A 17375-nucleotide genomic window follows, 5' to 3' on the forward strand; every position below is an offset into this window, starting at 1 on the left:
GTGTATCTGCCTTTGTGTCTGTGCTTGGATTTGTTTCTCTGTGCTGTCTCTGCCTGTGTGTCGGTCTTGGTGCTTCCGAATGTTTGCTGCCGTGCTCCACTTTGCTCTATGCATACCTCATGCTAAAATGTCCCATTGTCTCTCAGCCTTGCCTTCTCATGCTAAAATGTCCCATTGTCTCTCAGCCTTGCCTTCTCATGCTAATATGTCCCATTGTCTCTCAGCCTTGCCTTCTCTGCCTATTTAAGGCGACTTCACTGTGTGCTTGTACCTGTGCTGGTCTGCTGTACTTGAATGTCTATGTGTGTGTGTGCCATCTGTATCTTAAATTTCATACTTAACTTGCAATTTAGCAATCTTTGAAATAACGTAATCAACCAGGCTTTGCGTTAATTGTGTTTTGACCGACCGTCTGTGTTGCTTTATTTGGTTTCCAAATTCTGCTAAACTCTTGTCTGTTTGGTATGCTTCTCTCTCTATGTCCCCTATTGTGTCGGTGTTAGTTCCCCCCTACTTGGGTGTTTGTATATACATCTGGGGTTATGTGTTTCCCCTCTCTCTTAAATTTAGCTCTTCTGTACCTGATGATGGCTGCTTGTGTTGCAACCGAAACGTCGTACGCTATTATGTAATTTTATTAATTCTTATTTATACGTGACTTTACCGAAAAAAAAACAAAGATTATTGTTGTTATTATAGTTATTATTGTTATTGGTGTTATTATTGTTATTATTGTTGTGGTGGTGGTGTTTGCGGACGTGGAGTGAACGTAGACCTTGGAAATTCGAGTATTACCGATTTTCGGTTCAATAACTCAAGAAATTGCATAACACAAAAATACTCGATGGTTCTTAAGCACGGGGTGGAAGATGCCCTTTCTGGGGGTGCAAGACGTGCCAGATTATTTTTTAACAAGGTAAATCCATCGAAACACATTGAGCACGGGCACGTACGCACCGCTACTTTGTTCCATCAAACCTCTAAATTAATAAACATTGTACGTTTTAAAAAAAATATTGAGAACCAAAGGGGGGGTGGCAAGGCTGCAGGTTAAAGCTCAAGAACCACTTCCGTAAATAAAAAGTCGTGGCCGCGTGTGGCGGTGGACGAGAGGGCGCGGCGTTGCCCACGTCACGGCGTGATCGGCGACGCCGTGCGTGGCTTACTCGGGGCCTTGCCAGCCTGAAGTGACCAACCAAAAACCACTTCATCTTCTTTGGGGTTCTTTCGGTAAAGTCACCACCGCGTAGAATGAGAATAAAATAATAAATTAATAAAAATAACGCGATAAAATTCTCACGACGTTTCGGGCCACAACACAAGTGGCCTTCATCAGGTGAAGGGACGAGACTGCCAAACTGAAATGGGACAGTCTCGTCCCTTCACCTGATGAAGGCGACTTGTGTTGTGGCCGAAACGTCGTGAGAATTTTATTGTGTTTTTTTATTAATTTATTATTTTATTCTCATTCTACGCGACTATACCGAAAGAACCAAAGAAGATGAATCCTTGCAGTCACGAAAGCTTTAAATGGAAACAAAAACCGTTTGTTTTTCAATTTCCCCAAGTCACGAATTCCCTCCGAATTAAAGTGCCGCTGCTGCTTTTGTTGTGCCGTCTGACAAAAGCGGCACACGTTCAACTGTGATTAGTAACCGTGTTAAAAATTAATATCTCGTATTGAAATGGTGCACACACGTACCTTGTTTATGTACGTTTGAAGAGGCTTCGTTTGTCAGGTGATACATCGACAGAAGAAGACTACATTACCCTCAAGATGTATTTTAAATATAATTATATTCTTACAGTACATTCAATTCCAACGTACTACACTGCCAAACTGAAATGGGACGTGGCATCTAACCTGCATCCAACCAGTCTCCACTCCGTTGCATGCATTGAAACATTTCTTGAGATCAAATGAGGTGACTTGGAGCAGACCAACCTCGTGTTTAACATTAACAACAACAGGCATGCGTTTTAAAGTCGGCCACATCTTTGAATAACGGCACTCGTTTGAATCGCTCCCTCCGTGCAGCTACGTGGTGATGATACCCAAGACGCGGCAGGCGCTGGTGGAGTTTGAAGACCCGGAGAGCTCCCGCAGCTGCGTCGACTACTCGTCCAAGGGCTCCGTCTACGTGTGCGGGCAGCCGGCCTACTTTAACTTCTCTACCAGCTAGAAGCTTTGGCGCCCTGGCGTCCCGGGGGACAACGGCAACAGCAACCACATCCTGCTCTTCACCATTCTCAACCCCATCTACCCCATCACCACGGTGGGCATTGTTACACTTACAGCAGCTGGACATTAATGTGTGAATAGTTTGTCGGGTGTGCCACGCACACACGCGCATGTTTCATTTATACGAGTGAAATTATGTCCGTTTTGGATTACAGTGAATGGCTTTGCTAACGAAATTACATTGATCCTTTGGTTCATTTGAGGCAATTGAAGTCGTGTTTTTTGTTTGTGCTTTGAAGTCCACCAATGGCATTGAATAAAAAACAATATATAGACCTAATGTTGATTTTGGAAAGCGTTGATGTCCTGTATGGCTCGATCTTAAAAATTCACTGGAAAAAAAGCTTTTCAAATTTACTTGGTAATGCGTGCAAAATCACCTCGCTGCGTTTGTGTGCTCCATGTGGTCCTGCAGGATGTGCTTTACAACATTTGCAAACCATTTGGGCCTCTGCAACGCATTGTTATCTTCAGGAAGAATGGCCTGCAGGCCTTTGTGGAATATCCTTTCAACGAGATGCATAACCGTAACGATATGTCCGCCATTCACGTAATTTTACATGTTATTTTGGAGATGCTAAATGTATTGTTTTTAAAATGAAATGGTCGTGTTTTCCTTAATTTTTGGCCACGTTTGTTTCGGTTGAGAGCGCCGAGAGAGCGAACTCATCCCTGAATGGAGCGGACATCTATTCGGGCTGCTGTACTCTCATAGTGGACTATGCAAGGGCAAGTACAACCGATACTTTGTACATTCACAAGTGTGTGCACCACAACCTGGGTTTTTTCACCCGCAGACCAAAGATTTCATTTAATATTATGAATTGACCACTTTGGTGAGCAAATAATGCTGAATACACACGGCAATTCATTGCTAGATGAGGGCTTCCGCACTCGATGCCTGTTGTGGGGGTTATTTTACTTGTGTGCGGGGTAAAGGAGTGTAGCATATATTGTGGCAGCATAGAAATACAATGCACCCAATGGATTTTACAGCTGCCCACCACACAGCCCCACAACCTACAACAACCCATTGTGCATGACGGGCATCCTTGCCGTTGTCTAAAGTCAAACTTTTCCCAATTGATATTACCGTGTGAGGGTGGTTCTCATCTGAGCCAGTGCCCTGAGCCAGTTAATGGAAAATTCGCATCCAGTGGGAAGGGTAGAGTTGGTTTTCAAATCGATTTTATTTGGTGACGGGTGATTAACATTCAGCCATAGGCTGCTTTGCGAGACCTGCAGAGTACCTGAGGGGAGATGTTACATTGTTAGCAGGAAATAAAATTACAGAACAGTAATAACGAATGCATCATTTTCATAACGGGGTTATGGCACTTCAACATTTTTGAGGTATACGATCAAGGCTAACGCTTTACAGTACACGAGGAACACTGCGAATAAATAATACCGAGTTAGGCAGAGCATGCCAAACTTATGTGCGATTAAACAAGTTTGGAATTTAAATAGGCCACCGAGGGATAGCGATTTTTATCTGCAAACACGAAGGGAGCTTGTTCCAACGAAGAGGGATAATCAACACGTGATCTTAAAAAAAAAACTGGTGGCAGAAGGCCACTGTTTTCCCACAACTCCGATAAGCACGCTTTTGCTACGTACGGTGCGAAAGTTTAGCTTATCGTTGACTTGCTACGTGTGGCAGCTCTTATTCATTCATCTCCCAGGAGGTTAAGGGTTGCGTTAAGTACCTCGGCTTTACCGCAAGTTGCGTGCCGTAATTGTCTCGGGGGTAATGACCGCTTAATAATTATTATGCTTGTAAATTTTAAATGGTTCTAAAGTTTCGATTTAAAGCTTTCGTGACTGCAAGGATTCTTCTTCTTTGGTTCTTTCGGTAAAGTCACCACGTAGAATGAGAATAAAATAATAAAATAAAACAATAAAATTATCACGACGTTTCGGCCACAACACAAGGTCGGGACGACAGGTTTGTTCCTTTCACCTGAAGAAGGCCACTTGTGTTGTGGCCGAAACGTCGTGAGAATTTTATTGTTTTATTTTATTATTTTATCCTCATTCTACGTGGTGACTTTACCGAAAGAACCAAAGAAGGTTCTAAAGTTATATAATTTTTTCCCAGCATCTATGCCCTATATGCTGGCCACGAATAATGTTTATCTTTTCCCCCTGCTGTGTCCTCTTTACAGGCGACGCGTCTGAATGTGTTTAAAAATGACTCTGATACCTGGGACTTCACCAACCCTGGCCTCAAGCAAGGTAAGACCAATATTGAGCATATCAGAGCCGCGCTCTCTCGACAGCTGGTGGTGGTGAGCCCTCGGGTGTGTGGGGGGTGACGTTTTTAACGCAAGGGCTGGGGGGTGTGCACGGCGTGATGAAACAGGCATTGACTTTCTGTACGCGGCCGGCTTTGCCGTGTTATACTTGAAGATCAGTGGCCAAGTAGAGGGGGAAGTTTGGAGCGTTCTCAAGAGGATAATGCAGCTTCTGCACTTGAGATTTTGGTTGCAGAAAAATGTCACACCTGCAGACACTTGGTTGTCTTGAAGCACATTGGTGTACTGTTTACAATCTACAGAACTTGGTCGTTGTCACAGGAAGTTATTTGAAACGCCATTCCCCTCTTTTGTATCAATCATGCAATCACTGCAATTGTGTAGAGCTGGTCAAGGTTATTTTCGTTTATACCTATCTTCTCCATATATATAAAAGGCAAAGTTGTGAATATGTGTGTCTGTTCAAAATGTTTAGCGTACTTCCCGACATGCAACAAACTGGAAATTTGCCATGTGGGTACTTTCCAGACTGTACACCGTGCAAACATTACACAAATACACTTTTGTTTTTTGGGGGGGGGGGAGCTCGATAATGCATTTATTTTTTGCACGGCAAGTGAGCTGTGACGTCAAATCTGTCACGTGACCCGTAGTGTAGCGGTTAGCGCTACGCTGCGCTACGAACCCGGCGACCCAAGTTCGATTCCCGCTCACCGCCACCATCGGTGACGATTATTTTAACCGGTCCTGGGCCTCCCCTAGGTCGACTCAGCCTCAAACGAGTAACTGCTGTGGTGTGTGAACATCGCCACTGGGGAGACAAAGGCGGCCGGGCGTGGTGGATCCAAGTCCCGGGCGAAGCCGGGTAGTAACAGCTAGCGCAACATATAACTAAATAATCTTTGTGTTTTTTTAGCCCATGCTAAGCTTGCGTAGTTTACTCTGGGCAGATTGGTTTTAAACTCCTGCCCTTGTACTTTGTTTTTCTAGTTTACCCTTCACAACAATGTGGCAGTATAAGTGAATGTTGTGAAGAACAGGATTCACAAGGAGGCATGTGGCTGCTGGAGTGTTCAATAATCCATTGGATTAATTTTTTTGTTACCATTAAAGCTGTTGCCCTGGTACTGGACATGCGATAGACATTGCCATTAAGTTGGTGGCGTTTTAGATTTTGATCAGCTTTGAAGATTTTCCCAACGTCAAGTGCATGTGGCCCATAGGCGGGTACTCGGTTGTTCGGGGTGTATCAAGGCTGGGCATTTTTACACTACAGTGTAAAACCTTGCATTGTGAGCATAATTCGTTCCGGGAACGTGTTTGTAATCCAAAGCGCTCGTACATCAAAGCACTCGTCTATCAGTTGTGTGATCACGTGACTCACGGCAGTACAAAGTGTGTCTACACGTACACTGCTCGTATTGCAAGACCTCGCTCGTTTATCAAGTTAATATTTATTTTCAATTTTAGCTCGTCTTGCAAAACACTTGCAGACCAAGTTACTCGCAATCCAAGGTTTTACTTTTATATTTAGATTTACCAGGGTGTGTGTCTGTTGGATCAGAAGTAGGTGCCAACTTTCACTGGCATATTTGAGGTGGACATTGCACGTTGCGTTTTTATATTTTGTAGGGTTGAGAAACCTTGACTGCATTATGTGGTGTCTGGATACTAAGCGGAGAAGCTTAGAGGATGTCAGAAAAGCCGATATTTACGATTGAAAATATCACTTATTATAAAGTAACCCTTTTAATTTGGTACGATTGAGCCTGAACAGGAAAATGGTATCTTTGTCCCGAGTACATTGTGTGTACGCACAGATATTAGTTTCCGAAGAGGTAAGTCTCGCCACTTTATCAAGGGAGCTTCAGGGACACGGTGCGGTTTGATTTAATCGCCAAATTTCCGTAAACGCTTCGAAGAGTATTTTCCTCACTCCCAACATCAACGCTACAAGGAGCATCTGCGAGCATTGCCGCACACAAGCACACGAGGCAATTTGCAAGCAACACACGAGCAATCAAGCGCCCGGCAGCCAACAGCCACCGACGTGAACGGCGACGACACGAACGGCGACATTGGCGACATCCTCGTCGGCACTTGGGAGGCACCGGGGACCAAGCAACCAACACGCCGCCGCCGCTGTGACACGCACGGCCGACCCGCGCCCCCCACGCCTGCAGCGCCACGTCACGGAACACTCGGCGCAGCACGCCGCGTCCGCTGCACCGCAACCGCCACGTGCCGCTTGGCAGAGGCCATCGGATAACCTGCGTCCAGCCGCAGGCACCGGGGAACACGGCGCTGACAGACCGGCAAAGCACCGGAACCGCCGCGAAGAAGCCGGGAGCGACGAAAGCCCGCATTCACCGCGAACGGGACTTGGAAATAAGCCGAACGGAACGCGTGCCGATGCGTTTGGGGCTTAAAATCGCTCCGTTGGTGAGAATTTACCTCCACGCTCGTACGTTTAGACTGCCTTGCTAAAGTTTTGTTTGCAAACGAGGCTTTTGACATTGCTGATGCCAGACACAACGCATTTCGCATCGGTTTATAAGCGGCGATCTTTTTCATTTTAAAGGTTCGTAAGGCCCCGTCGCCCACTTCAAGCGTCCCAATTTTAAGCCCCAAACCAAAAAGGGTCGCCGGAGAGCGAGAGGTGCGGTGGCATGGACAACGCGGGGGGGTCCATTTGTGCCGAGCGTGACTGCTGTTGGCGCAGGAAAGAAGGCGCCGGCCTTTCTGTTGCATCCTCCTCGCGATGGGTCGTCAGCCGCCGCCCGACTCTGGGCAACTTTGTGTTCCCGTCGAAGCGTAGACTGGGTAAGAAACGAGCGGGCATCGCAGGCGGCAACCACGGACACTCGCTGACGCCGCACCTCGGAACAATTTGTCGCGTGCATCTGTACACCTCCAATAAATTTTGTTTTTTCTTCTTCTTGCGATGAGCGTTTCTTTACGCGCTGTATTTTGTATGGTGCTCGTTATTTATGTTGCGCCATGTGAAATCTGCATTTTAAAAATACCGCCAATTGTTTTTATCGACAGACGCAGCGCACCCCCGTGTGGAGTGTGCCCGGAATTTCTTAATGTGTTGGTCATGTGAATGTTCTGGGTGCAGAATGCATTTTTTGGATTGTCCTTATTTTGTGCAGCAATGAGCGCTTATGTTTCCCGTGGGTGAATTTGGTGATCGTTTTTTTGTTGTTTTCAGAGGACAATGCAATGATGCCAGCGAAGCAAACGTCTCTCCTTGGCGACCATCCCAAAGCACACGCTTGCGGTGGTGGCGACTGTGGAGGTAATCCCCTTGTTGCGAATGCTATAATTTCGGATTCCTTCAGCTTGCTGTCAGATTGAAAGAACCTGCTGCCTGTTGAGAACATTTCTTATTTGGAATTAGTGTTAAGGTGCATCCTAAAAACCTTTTTTTGCGATTAACAATTGCAACGTATGAGTTGCTTTGTGTTTTAAGAGACGATATTTCCAATAGCTATCAGATGTATTGGGTATTTAAAACAAGCTATGCTGAATAAGAGCTCTAGCTTGGTGGCCCTCAACCTAAAATAAAAACTAGTTTAGTCTATTCCCTAGGCAACTGAGTCTTCTGGACCAATGTTTTCCAGTGTCTCCAAGGAGTAGAGTGGTGATTCCTGGGTTACCTGACCTTATAGGAAAGGGCACACGTGTGTAAGATGATGGTTGTCATAAATCTGTTTTTCAGAGAAGTTTAGAGAGTTTCAGCTAGTTCACTATGCGTTTCCCCCTCTTGTGTGTTTGCGTCACAGGCCACCAGCAGCCACCACCACCGGGCGTCGACTATGGATCTGGCCGCGACGGCATGGGCGGTGGGGGAGGAATGGGCATGGGAGTAGGCATGGGCAACCAGGTTGGGCCCCAGGGTGGTACCCAGGGCCAGCACGTGCAGGCCATGATGAACCAGCAGGCCGACAACAAGGTCCTCATTGTGTACGACTTGGACGCCGAACGCTTCAACTGCGACCGCGTGTTTAACATCCTCTGCCTCTTCGGCGACGTGGAGAAGGTGCCTTCGCTGGGTGTTGCGCGCACCTGCTTTGAAATGAGTCCCTGTTTTTTTTCTTCCAAAGGTTCAACCGCGGTGCAATGCGTACGCGCGCGTGTGGTGCACGTCGTGCGCTGATCGTGTTATATAAAGTGGGAGATTCACACGACCAAATTTGTTCACCGATTGACAACATACACATTTGGTCATTTTCTTTACAAAAATGTACCCAATGCGAAGTGTTCTTTGTGCATGTTTTCTAATGGCCCCTCGGCCAACACTTCACATTTCAACAATGCGTTACAACGAAACTTGTAGATATTTTCGTGCAAGATTGCGCGATGCTGAACCGTCTTACGGGTTGTTATTTTTGTAGGTTAAGTTCCTGAAGAGCAAGCCGGGAGCCGCCATGGTCGAGATGGGAGATCAGTACGCCGTGCACAGGGCGGTTTTTCACCTCAATATGTCTCAGATCTTTGGAAATAAAATCAACCTCTGGTGAGCCTTTTTGTTCCCGTGTTAAATTGGTAAATGTAACTCGTCATATCCTGTTAATGTAATTGGATACTGCTTTCCATTTAGAGAAGACAACTTTAGTAAATATTTAGTGCAAGTGACTAAATTTTAGGATGGTGAAAAAGAGAGCTGATGAATACCGTGAACGAAACACTCGTCACAGCTCACGAGGACCCCGGTGACTTGCTGTCCAGAGCCTTTATTGAAGTGGCGAACATGAAATTTAGATTCTAGATTTGAAGCTTTACGGGGAGGGCCTTTATTGAAATAGCGAACGTGAAATTTGGATTCTAGATTTGAAGCTCTACGGGGAGGGCTTTCACCTATCTGTTAGAGCTTTCAACAGACAACGGGACAAGAAGTCAAAGCTCATCGAGACGCTGACCTTCCTCAAAAGATGCCGCGATCACAAGCTTAAAGGACGCGACCTGGGCTTGCTGTCTTCACTCCAACGCTGTCCTCTGGACAGTCCGGTCCCTTCACCTGATGAAGGCCACTTGTGTTGTGGCCGAAACGTCGTGATTTTTTGTTATTTTATTTTTTACCCACGTGACTTTACCGAATCGAACCAAAGAGCACGTGAAATTTGGAACGTGATAAAATAAAAACTAAAAACAGTTTCTTCGCGCTATTCCCTCCCTTCCGCCCTCGTCTCGGCAGCGTGTCGAGGCAGCGGTCGATTGTGCCGGGCCAGGCGTTCGAGCTGCCGGACGGCACCGACAGCTACAGGGACTACGCAGGTTCTCACAACCACCGCTACGCCGACAGCGAGAAGGCGGCGAAGAACCGCAACCAGCGTCCCACCGCGGTGCTGCACTTCTTCAACGCGCCCACGGACATCACGGCCGAGATGTTCGCGCAGGTCCGTGCCCCCGCCGCCCCTTCAGCCTGCTGCCAGCAGCGCAGAAGGGGAGCGCGTTCGGTTTCTTTAAAAGTTTTCCCAGGTGAAGCTTTTATAAATATTCAAGTCCAAATTTTGCACATGAAACAATCGTGGGTTTTTAAGATGAGCCTATTGATGTTGTGGAGTTTGTGGTGGCCAATGACACGTTTCCTGTGACGGGACAAATGTAAAATGGTGTAATGTAGTTTCCTTTCAGCGGTTAAAACATAAGATGTATAAATAATGCAGTCGATGTTCCAAAGGGACTTTTTTGTTACAGACTAGACAACACCTCGCGTTAATTTGTCCTGTTTAATACATTACGATTCATATTCGTATTCGAAAGGTTTACATTTCAGTCTTTGGACATTGTTTCTGCAAATGGTTGCATTCCCCCTGAGTCTATGCTTGGTGTTCACAATAATCTGAGCACTTTGAAAGACTGCTCCAAAGCTGGCGAATGTAAATTAAAAAATGGACAACGGGATTTGTGCCCGCAATTAAAATGACATCTCCCGAATGCTTTACCGGTGCACGTTAACTGTTACCAACTATAACGTGAACGCCGCCCGTTCTGTCCCCGCAGCTGTGCGACGAAATGTCGATTGCGAGGCCCCGCTCTTTCAAAGTGTTTTCTGGAAAAAGTAAGTCCCGCAAAGTATGTTTATTATTTATCTTACGTGTCATGGCACAGAATAAATCGTGTACTGTATTCTCCATGCAATCGTCGCTTGATTTACAGCACGACACCAGATGATCTGCAACGTGTGCTATGAGGCCATGCTCAAGAAACCCTGTGAGAAATTATCTCCCGAGAGCAGTCCTTGCTATTCACTCGCGCCCAAGCTGACTGAAGCGTGTTAGCGTAGCCAAGGCATCGGACTGAAGCCTTCCTGCTGCAGAAATTCACCGACGACTGACACCACCCTTTAAACACGGCTTCTTTAGGTAAAGTCACGTAGAAGGGAAACAACAAAATAATAAATATATACAAACACAGACCATTTCAACCGAGAAGATTGATTCTGGCTTAGCAATCATTGGAAGGATTTGATAAACCATTTCGGGTCTTAATTGATTGTTCACGCTTACGGTGGCTTTCAGACCGCATCCATTATTTTCGTCTCCCCCCTCCTCTTTTCAGAACATAGATGGACTCGTCCATCTGAACAACTGCCAAATCGCTCTCCGTGGTGCTAACGTTAAAAATAACCGCCACTTTTTTAAAATTTTCTTGCTGTGGTTTTCACACCTGATGATGATTGCTTGTGTTGCAGTCGAAACGTCGTGAGAATTTTATGTTATATTTTTATTATTTTATTGTTTCCCTTCTACGTGGTGGTGACTTTACCGAAAGAACCAAGAATATGAATCCCTGCAGTCACGAAAGCTTTAAATCAAAATGGCGAAGGGTGTTGCGTTTTACACGACCCAAATGACTCTATGAGCGACGGTCCGTCCACGTGTCCAGCCGATAGGAGCATGTCCGGCCTGATGGAGTGGGAGACCAAGAACGATGCCATGGAGGCTCTGGCGTGCATTAACCATCACCCCCTGAAGAACGCAAGTAAGTTGTGGGGTGTTGGCCATTTGTGTTGGTGCGATGACATTGAAGCGGTGCTGTATTATCGGCAAATCTTTGGTCGTACGCTCTGTTGAGCACCTAATGTTCAGATTTGGGGGGGCGCTTGTTATTACCATAGCACCATCTGTGTACACTGGCTGCCTAGCAGCCTTGGGTGAAATTGCAGGAAGCAAAAGCAGTTGTAGATTGTTGTATTATATATTAACAGGTTGTTATTTATGGGCGATTTGGATTTCGTTGTTGTTGTTTGCATATACAGAATGGAATTGAAAGTTGACATAGCCAAGCACTTTCACTTATCACAACTCAACGTTATCTTAGCTCCCTGAACGAGTTTGTTGACATCGACAAAGACCCTCCTAAGAATTGCTTCATTGTTTTAAGTTTTTGTGTGCTCCAGTGAAGACGTCATGTGGCTCCCCTGTTTTTATTTTCTCAGATGTTCCATACCTCTACACCCTCAAACTGTGCTTCTCCACTGCCCAGCCTTCATAGAAGACAACTCAACATGTTTCATGCCGTATTGAACGTCGGTGTCAACATCATTGTCACTTTGTGTACTATTTGTGAATGTCCCATCACTCTTGTTGAAAGTTAACCGTGGGTATAGGTCGAAAGTACAATTGACGCGTTTACATTTTAGTTGTCATTTTTTGGAGGATTAATTTAGATTTCTATATTGACTGCACCGAAAGATTTTAAAGGTCGCAGTGGAAATGAAGAATGTTGAAATTAAAATAATTATGATTAGTCTCCTTAACCTGCCGAGTTTGTCTGCCGTGTGCATTGCTATTTTGTCCATGAGCCCCAAACCAGATTTCACTTGGCAGTCCTCGGGTGCCGTAACTTTAGCGGCTCCAATTAATTTACAATTTGGGGGGGTTCTCAACTTGCTCATAGCCAAAGTTTTTGCTCCCACCACGAGTGATGCTCCTTTCTTGCTGTAGCCCATGGCACTAATATTGCCCATTTAATTTCATAACGGAGAGCTCTGAAATAAATGCCAAAGAGACCCTTTTGGGGGGGGCTGGTAAAAATATACCCCGACTCATTGAAAATCCCATTGAAAAACATGGGTTGGCATTCTGTACAGTGCGTGTATTTAGCAGGTTAATACGCTTGCAAATATAAACCCCAAGAGAAAATAGAACAGTGTTTGAAAATAAAAGTATGGAGAGATGCATGTTTGACATCGAACTGGAATCGATTGAACATGAGCGTGGAGACATGAAGGAAGTTGGGCATAGGGTAGGTGAGTGACTGAGTGTGTGGGTGGCTAGGTGAGTGACTGAGTGACTGAGTGTGTGGGTGGCTAGGTGAGTGAATGAGTGTGTGGGTGGCTAGGTGAGTGACTGAGTGAATGAGTGACTGAGTGTGTGGGTGGCTAGGTGAGTGACTGAGTGTGTGGGTGGCTAGGTGAGTGAGTGAATGAGTGACTGTGGGTGGCTAGGTGAGTGACTGCGTGAATGAGTGACTGTGTGGGTGGCTAGGTGAGTGACTGTGGGTGGCTAGGTGAGTGACTGAATGAGTGACTAAGTGTCTGTGTGGGTGGCTAAGTGAGTGACTGAGTGAATGAGTGAGTGTGTGGGTGGCTAGGTGAGTGACTGAGTGTTGGTGGCTAGGTGAGTGACTGTGTGGGTGGCTAGATGAGTCACTGAGTGAATGAGTGACTGTGGGTGGCTAGGTGAGTGACTGAGTGAATGAGTGTGTGGGTGGCTAAGTGAGTGAATGAGTGACTGAGTGTGTGGGTGGCTAGGTGAGTGTGAATGAGTGTGTGTGGGTGGCTAGGTGAGTGAGTGAATGAGTGACTGAGTGTGTGGGTGGCTAGGTGAGTGAGTGACTGAGTGTGTGGGTGGCTAGGTGAGTGAGTGACTGAGTGTGTGGGTGGCTAGGTGAGTGTGTGGGTGGCTAGGTGAGTGTGTGGGTGGCTAGGTGAGTGAGTGACTGTGTGGGTGGCTAGGTGAGTGAATGAGTGACAGTGTCTGTGTGGGTGGGTAGGTGAGTGACTGTGTGTCTGTGTGGGTGGCTAGGTGAGTGAGTGTGTGGGTGGCTAGGTGAGTGCGTGAATGAGTGACTGTGTGTGTGTGTGTGTGCGGCTAGGTGAGTGAATGACTGAGTGTGTGGGTGGCTAGGTGAGTGACTGTGTGGGTGGCTAGGTGAGTGAATGACTGAGTGTGTGGGTGGCTAGGTGAGTGACTGTGTGGGTGGCTAGGTGAGTGAGTGACTGAGTGTGTGGGTGGCTAGGTGAGTGTGTGTCTGTGTGGGTGGCTTATCAGGGACGGGTCCCGTGTGGCCAGTGGTCGAGACCTGTACCTTGGCTGGGTCAGGTCAGACTAGCCTCCCCTAGGACCCCCTTAGCCGGAGGACCCCGAGACCCTAGCCCAGGAATAGGGCGAGTTAGACCGAAGCCGTACCTCCTCAGCTAGCAGCGGGTGAAGGGGCCGTTACCCCTTCAAGTAGAAGGCTGTATTGTATTGTGTTAAGCACCTTTGTAATAAATAAGCATTGCCTCTACCGATTCGTCTCTACGCTGTCTTAAAGAACCCACTACACATGTACAGGCATAACTCTTACGTCTTTAACCACTGAACTTGTTTTAAATACATATAAAAACTCTAAACATTTATCATGTGTACAGTATCGTAATTAAGGCGGGTACTGATACCCCAATAAAGTGCTCATATTTGGTCAGAGGAAAACCAATGCTCATTCGGTAATGCATCTCCATTGGAAGCATGTTATGATGACCTCCTACAGCGCTGTTTCACGAAGTCTTCCGTTTATCAAGAACGCATCCTGGCTGCCATAAGAGGCACGCATACAACTGAAGGCCGCCTGGGATCAAACTTACAAAATAAGCGGATGAGAGCAGGTTGGTGCGCTTTCGGAAAATGTAACTTGATAATGAAACGCAAGACCCAATCTAGATGTGACTCACTTGCAGCACTCCACTGCCCCTACTCCACACCCCCTCCACTCTCTCCTCCCTGGCTCCTGAACCCCTCTCTTACCTACATAGCCTCTTGTCACAGCAGCCCTTTTGCCCACTTCAGCAATTGTTTTCTTGCTGTGGTTGTCCCACCTCACGGCGGACGCTTGTGTTGCGCCCGAAACGTCGCGGATTTAATTTATTTTATACCTACTACGTGACTTTACCTAAAGGACCAAAGAGCGAGGCCCAATGTTTAGAGAGTTAAAGGGTATGTAAAGCAAGGCCAAAGGCACGTAGAGGCACAACCATAAGATAACATAACAGATTCTCCTGCGGAGGGAGCTGGTAGTAGGAACGTTGGGCTGCTCGGTCAATGGCCAGGGTCAACGGCGGCACCACCACGTGGTGTATTCCGTAAATATGCTCGACTTTGAGGGCGGGCATGAGCCGGCGTGAGTAGGTTACACGTTGAGTTTTATAAGGGCACCACGGGGTGACCAGCCCCTCCCCACCCAGCCCCACCCATCCCCACTCAGCCCCACCCTCCCCTCCCTCCCCTCCCTCCCCTCCCCACCCCGCCACACCCACCCCACTCAGCCCCTCCACCACCCACCGCACCCAGCCCCACCCTCCCCTCCCCACCCTCCCCTCCCCACCCTCCCCTCCCCACCCAGCCCCTCCCCACCCTCCCCTCTCCACCCAGTCCCACCCCTCCCATTTGTGGATGCACGACGGACGGACCCAACAATAATCCCCTGTGGGCTGGTGGTGTAATAACCAGGAGGTTCCTACCAGTATTAACTTTATAACCAAGTGTAAGCCCAGAGTCTCGATGTATTTTATTTCAGTGAGCCCTGGGTCAGCACTCATGAAACATCACGAAAGCACAGCAAGTACAAAGCAATTTTAAAAGCAGTTGCAGTAACAGCTAAGAATATATTAGAATACATTTCACAACATTTTACAATTAACATTGCCGAAAAGGTCTAACTAAAATCTGAAAACTCATACTATCTATGCAACAAAACTGAAAAGCGCTCAAATTTATAACATCCAATTATGGAATTAATAGCTTATTAAAAACCAATAAAATCCTAAGGTTGGGGGTTGACTCAGCCTATGAGCCCTCCAGGGACAATACAATTAGTACCACTTAGTAGGGAAGTAAACAGTGGTTGTCCTATGGGTCGACTCACACCCATCATTGAAATGTGACATTTATAAGACTGGTTAAGGGCCGTAAAAACACAACACCATTGCACATTTGAGCAGGAAATCAACTTTGACTTGACAATTATAAAAACTGAGTGGGCCAGGATCATGTTTAGATGTTATACAAATGTGATATAATTCCACGTGTGGAGGAGCGTTGTGAGTGAAGGATTAGCCAACAATTTGTATTTAAGTTTAGGAACCTGGCATATGAATGTTTTAAGTGCTGGTCTCGTGTAAGACCCCTGCCAAACACGCACATCTGCACCTCCACAAATGGTGGAGTCCTCCGGCTCGATTCCTCTATAGGGTTTTTTTTCCTCTGCCAGTTTTCTCCCATTACTCTGCACCTCGTTAGGCTCAAGTGAAGCCTCAATCCGGTACGAACTCAGTCAGAACATGGCATGGCCAATATGAACCCTGATGACGACCGCCGCTTGCGCTGCGATTGAAACGTCGTAGGTTTTATTTTTATTCATTTCCTTTTATTATTATTTCTATTTTACGTGACTTTACCAACAAATCCGTTGTCAATCTACCATGGGCGTTGTGAACTTCCTACGTTGCTTTTTCTCTCTGTAAATAAATACCCCAGGGCTAATGTCTGACACGACCATTACTGACGCCCTCTAGGGACTCTGTTGTAACTGCATGATTGAGTCCAGGGCTTGCCACGAGGTGGCGAGGGCTACCTCTTGTTGTCGAGCTTGTTGCAGCACCGTCGCCATTTCCCCAAACTGCATGGTCAAGCGGATATTGTAGCCTTCGTGACGTGACATGATGGAGGAGCGGATAGCATCGCACACCTGAGACACCTACAGTGGGGGGAGGGGGGGGCGAAAGGGCAATTTTACAAGCAATAATGGAGGGAAATGTTTTCAATTCCTCATATGATCGTGTTTTGTTTTCGTGGAACTGAACACATTTAAAGGAACATTTTGCATCGGTTTGAAACATTCAGGCTGGCCTGCCTCCAATCCACCCTGCGTTTAACCAGGCTGTGTTGTGAGGAACTCACATGTTCTTGAAAGATCTGGACAAAGTCACACCAGTGACTTCCTCAATGAGGCTAGACTGTGTGTAGCTGGGTCACATAGCCCACATGCCCAGCCACCGCATGCCCAATCAGTTTCTGTCTAGCCAGATAGAAGGGACTGAATGGTCATGGTACAAGCTACAGAACACAGGGGCTGCTGTGGTACAGGAGAATATAAAGCTGATTGGACTTGCCAAGGATTGGTACCAGCGTTGTCAAGATCGGCCTCTGTGGAGGAGGCTCATGAACGATGCTACTGGGCAGTTGGAGGCAGTCGCTCTGCAAGCATCAATGTAGGGTGGAGGAGCGACGCTCAAGAGTGGAGCAGTGGGCGGCTAAAACACACAAGTTGGCACAGTGGGGATCACAGGCCGTGCATCTGCCATTTACCTCGGTCAGATAACCCACAATGATCTGGGCCTGTCCAATGACCTCTTGCCTTCGAAACGGGCACCATGGATTCAAAGGCGCAAGCTATTTGGTGACATTACCACCAGTTAGTGGCGGAGCGGTGAATGGCGGCTGTTGTTGTTTTTCTTCAGATTTTTTATTTGATAATTTCTGTACTTTCTTTGTTGCTTACTCTTTTGTCAACCTTGGACTCGGGGGATCGATTTTAAATAATGAGACTATCCTGGTCCCTTGAGTTCTCACCTCGTTAAACATTTATTTGAACTAAACTTGAGG

At 46.7% G+C, this 17375-nt stretch overlaps 1 protein-coding gene across 1 annotated transcript; it reads left to right on the plus strand.

Moving 5' to 3' along the window:
- The first annotated feature begins 2184 nt into the window (after positions 1-2184).
- On the plus strand, positions 2185-14022 carry LOC142917328 (heterogeneous nuclear ribonucleoprotein L-like). Its single transcript, XM_076061962.1, has 11 exons — positions 2185-2276; positions 2658-2743; positions 2875-2971; positions 4411-4480; positions 7715-7801; positions 8289-8545; positions 8901-9022; positions 9701-9902; positions 10510-10567; positions 11395-11490; positions 11948-14022. The coding sequence occupies exons 5-11, from the start codon at positions 7726-7728 to the stop codon at positions 12001-12003; spliced, it is 867 nt and encodes a 288-aa protein (XP_075918077.1). The 5' UTR covers positions 2185-2276; positions 2658-2743; positions 2875-2971; positions 4411-4480; positions 7715-7725; the 3' UTR covers positions 12004-14022.
- The last annotated feature ends 3353 nt before the right edge of the window (positions 14023-17375 follow it).

Source organism: Petromyzon marinus, unplaced genomic scaffold, assembly GCF_048934315.1.
Source record: "Petromyzon marinus isolate PM22_M1 ecotype Great Lakes invasive population unplaced genomic scaffold, UKy_Petmar_22M1.pri1.0 PM_G_Scaffold_46, whole genome shotgun sequence".
NCBI classification, from domain to species: Eukaryota; Metazoa; Chordata; class Hyperoartia; order Petromyzontiformes; family Petromyzontidae; genus Petromyzon; species Petromyzon marinus.

Coding starts and splice junctions, on each gene's coding strand:
- LOC142917328 (XM_076061962.1), top strand. CDS start 7,726: ATGATGCCAGCGAAGCAAACGTCTCTCCTTGGCGACCATCCCAAAGCA. Junction 9,903..10,509: donor CGGCCGAGATGTTCGCGCAG/GTCCGTGCCCCC, acceptor CTGTCCCCGCAG/CTGTGCGACGAAATGTCGAT. Junction 10,568..11,394: donor CAAAGTGTTTTCTGGAAAAA/GTAAGTCCCGCA, acceptor CCACGTGTCCAG/CCGATAGGAGCATGTCCGGC.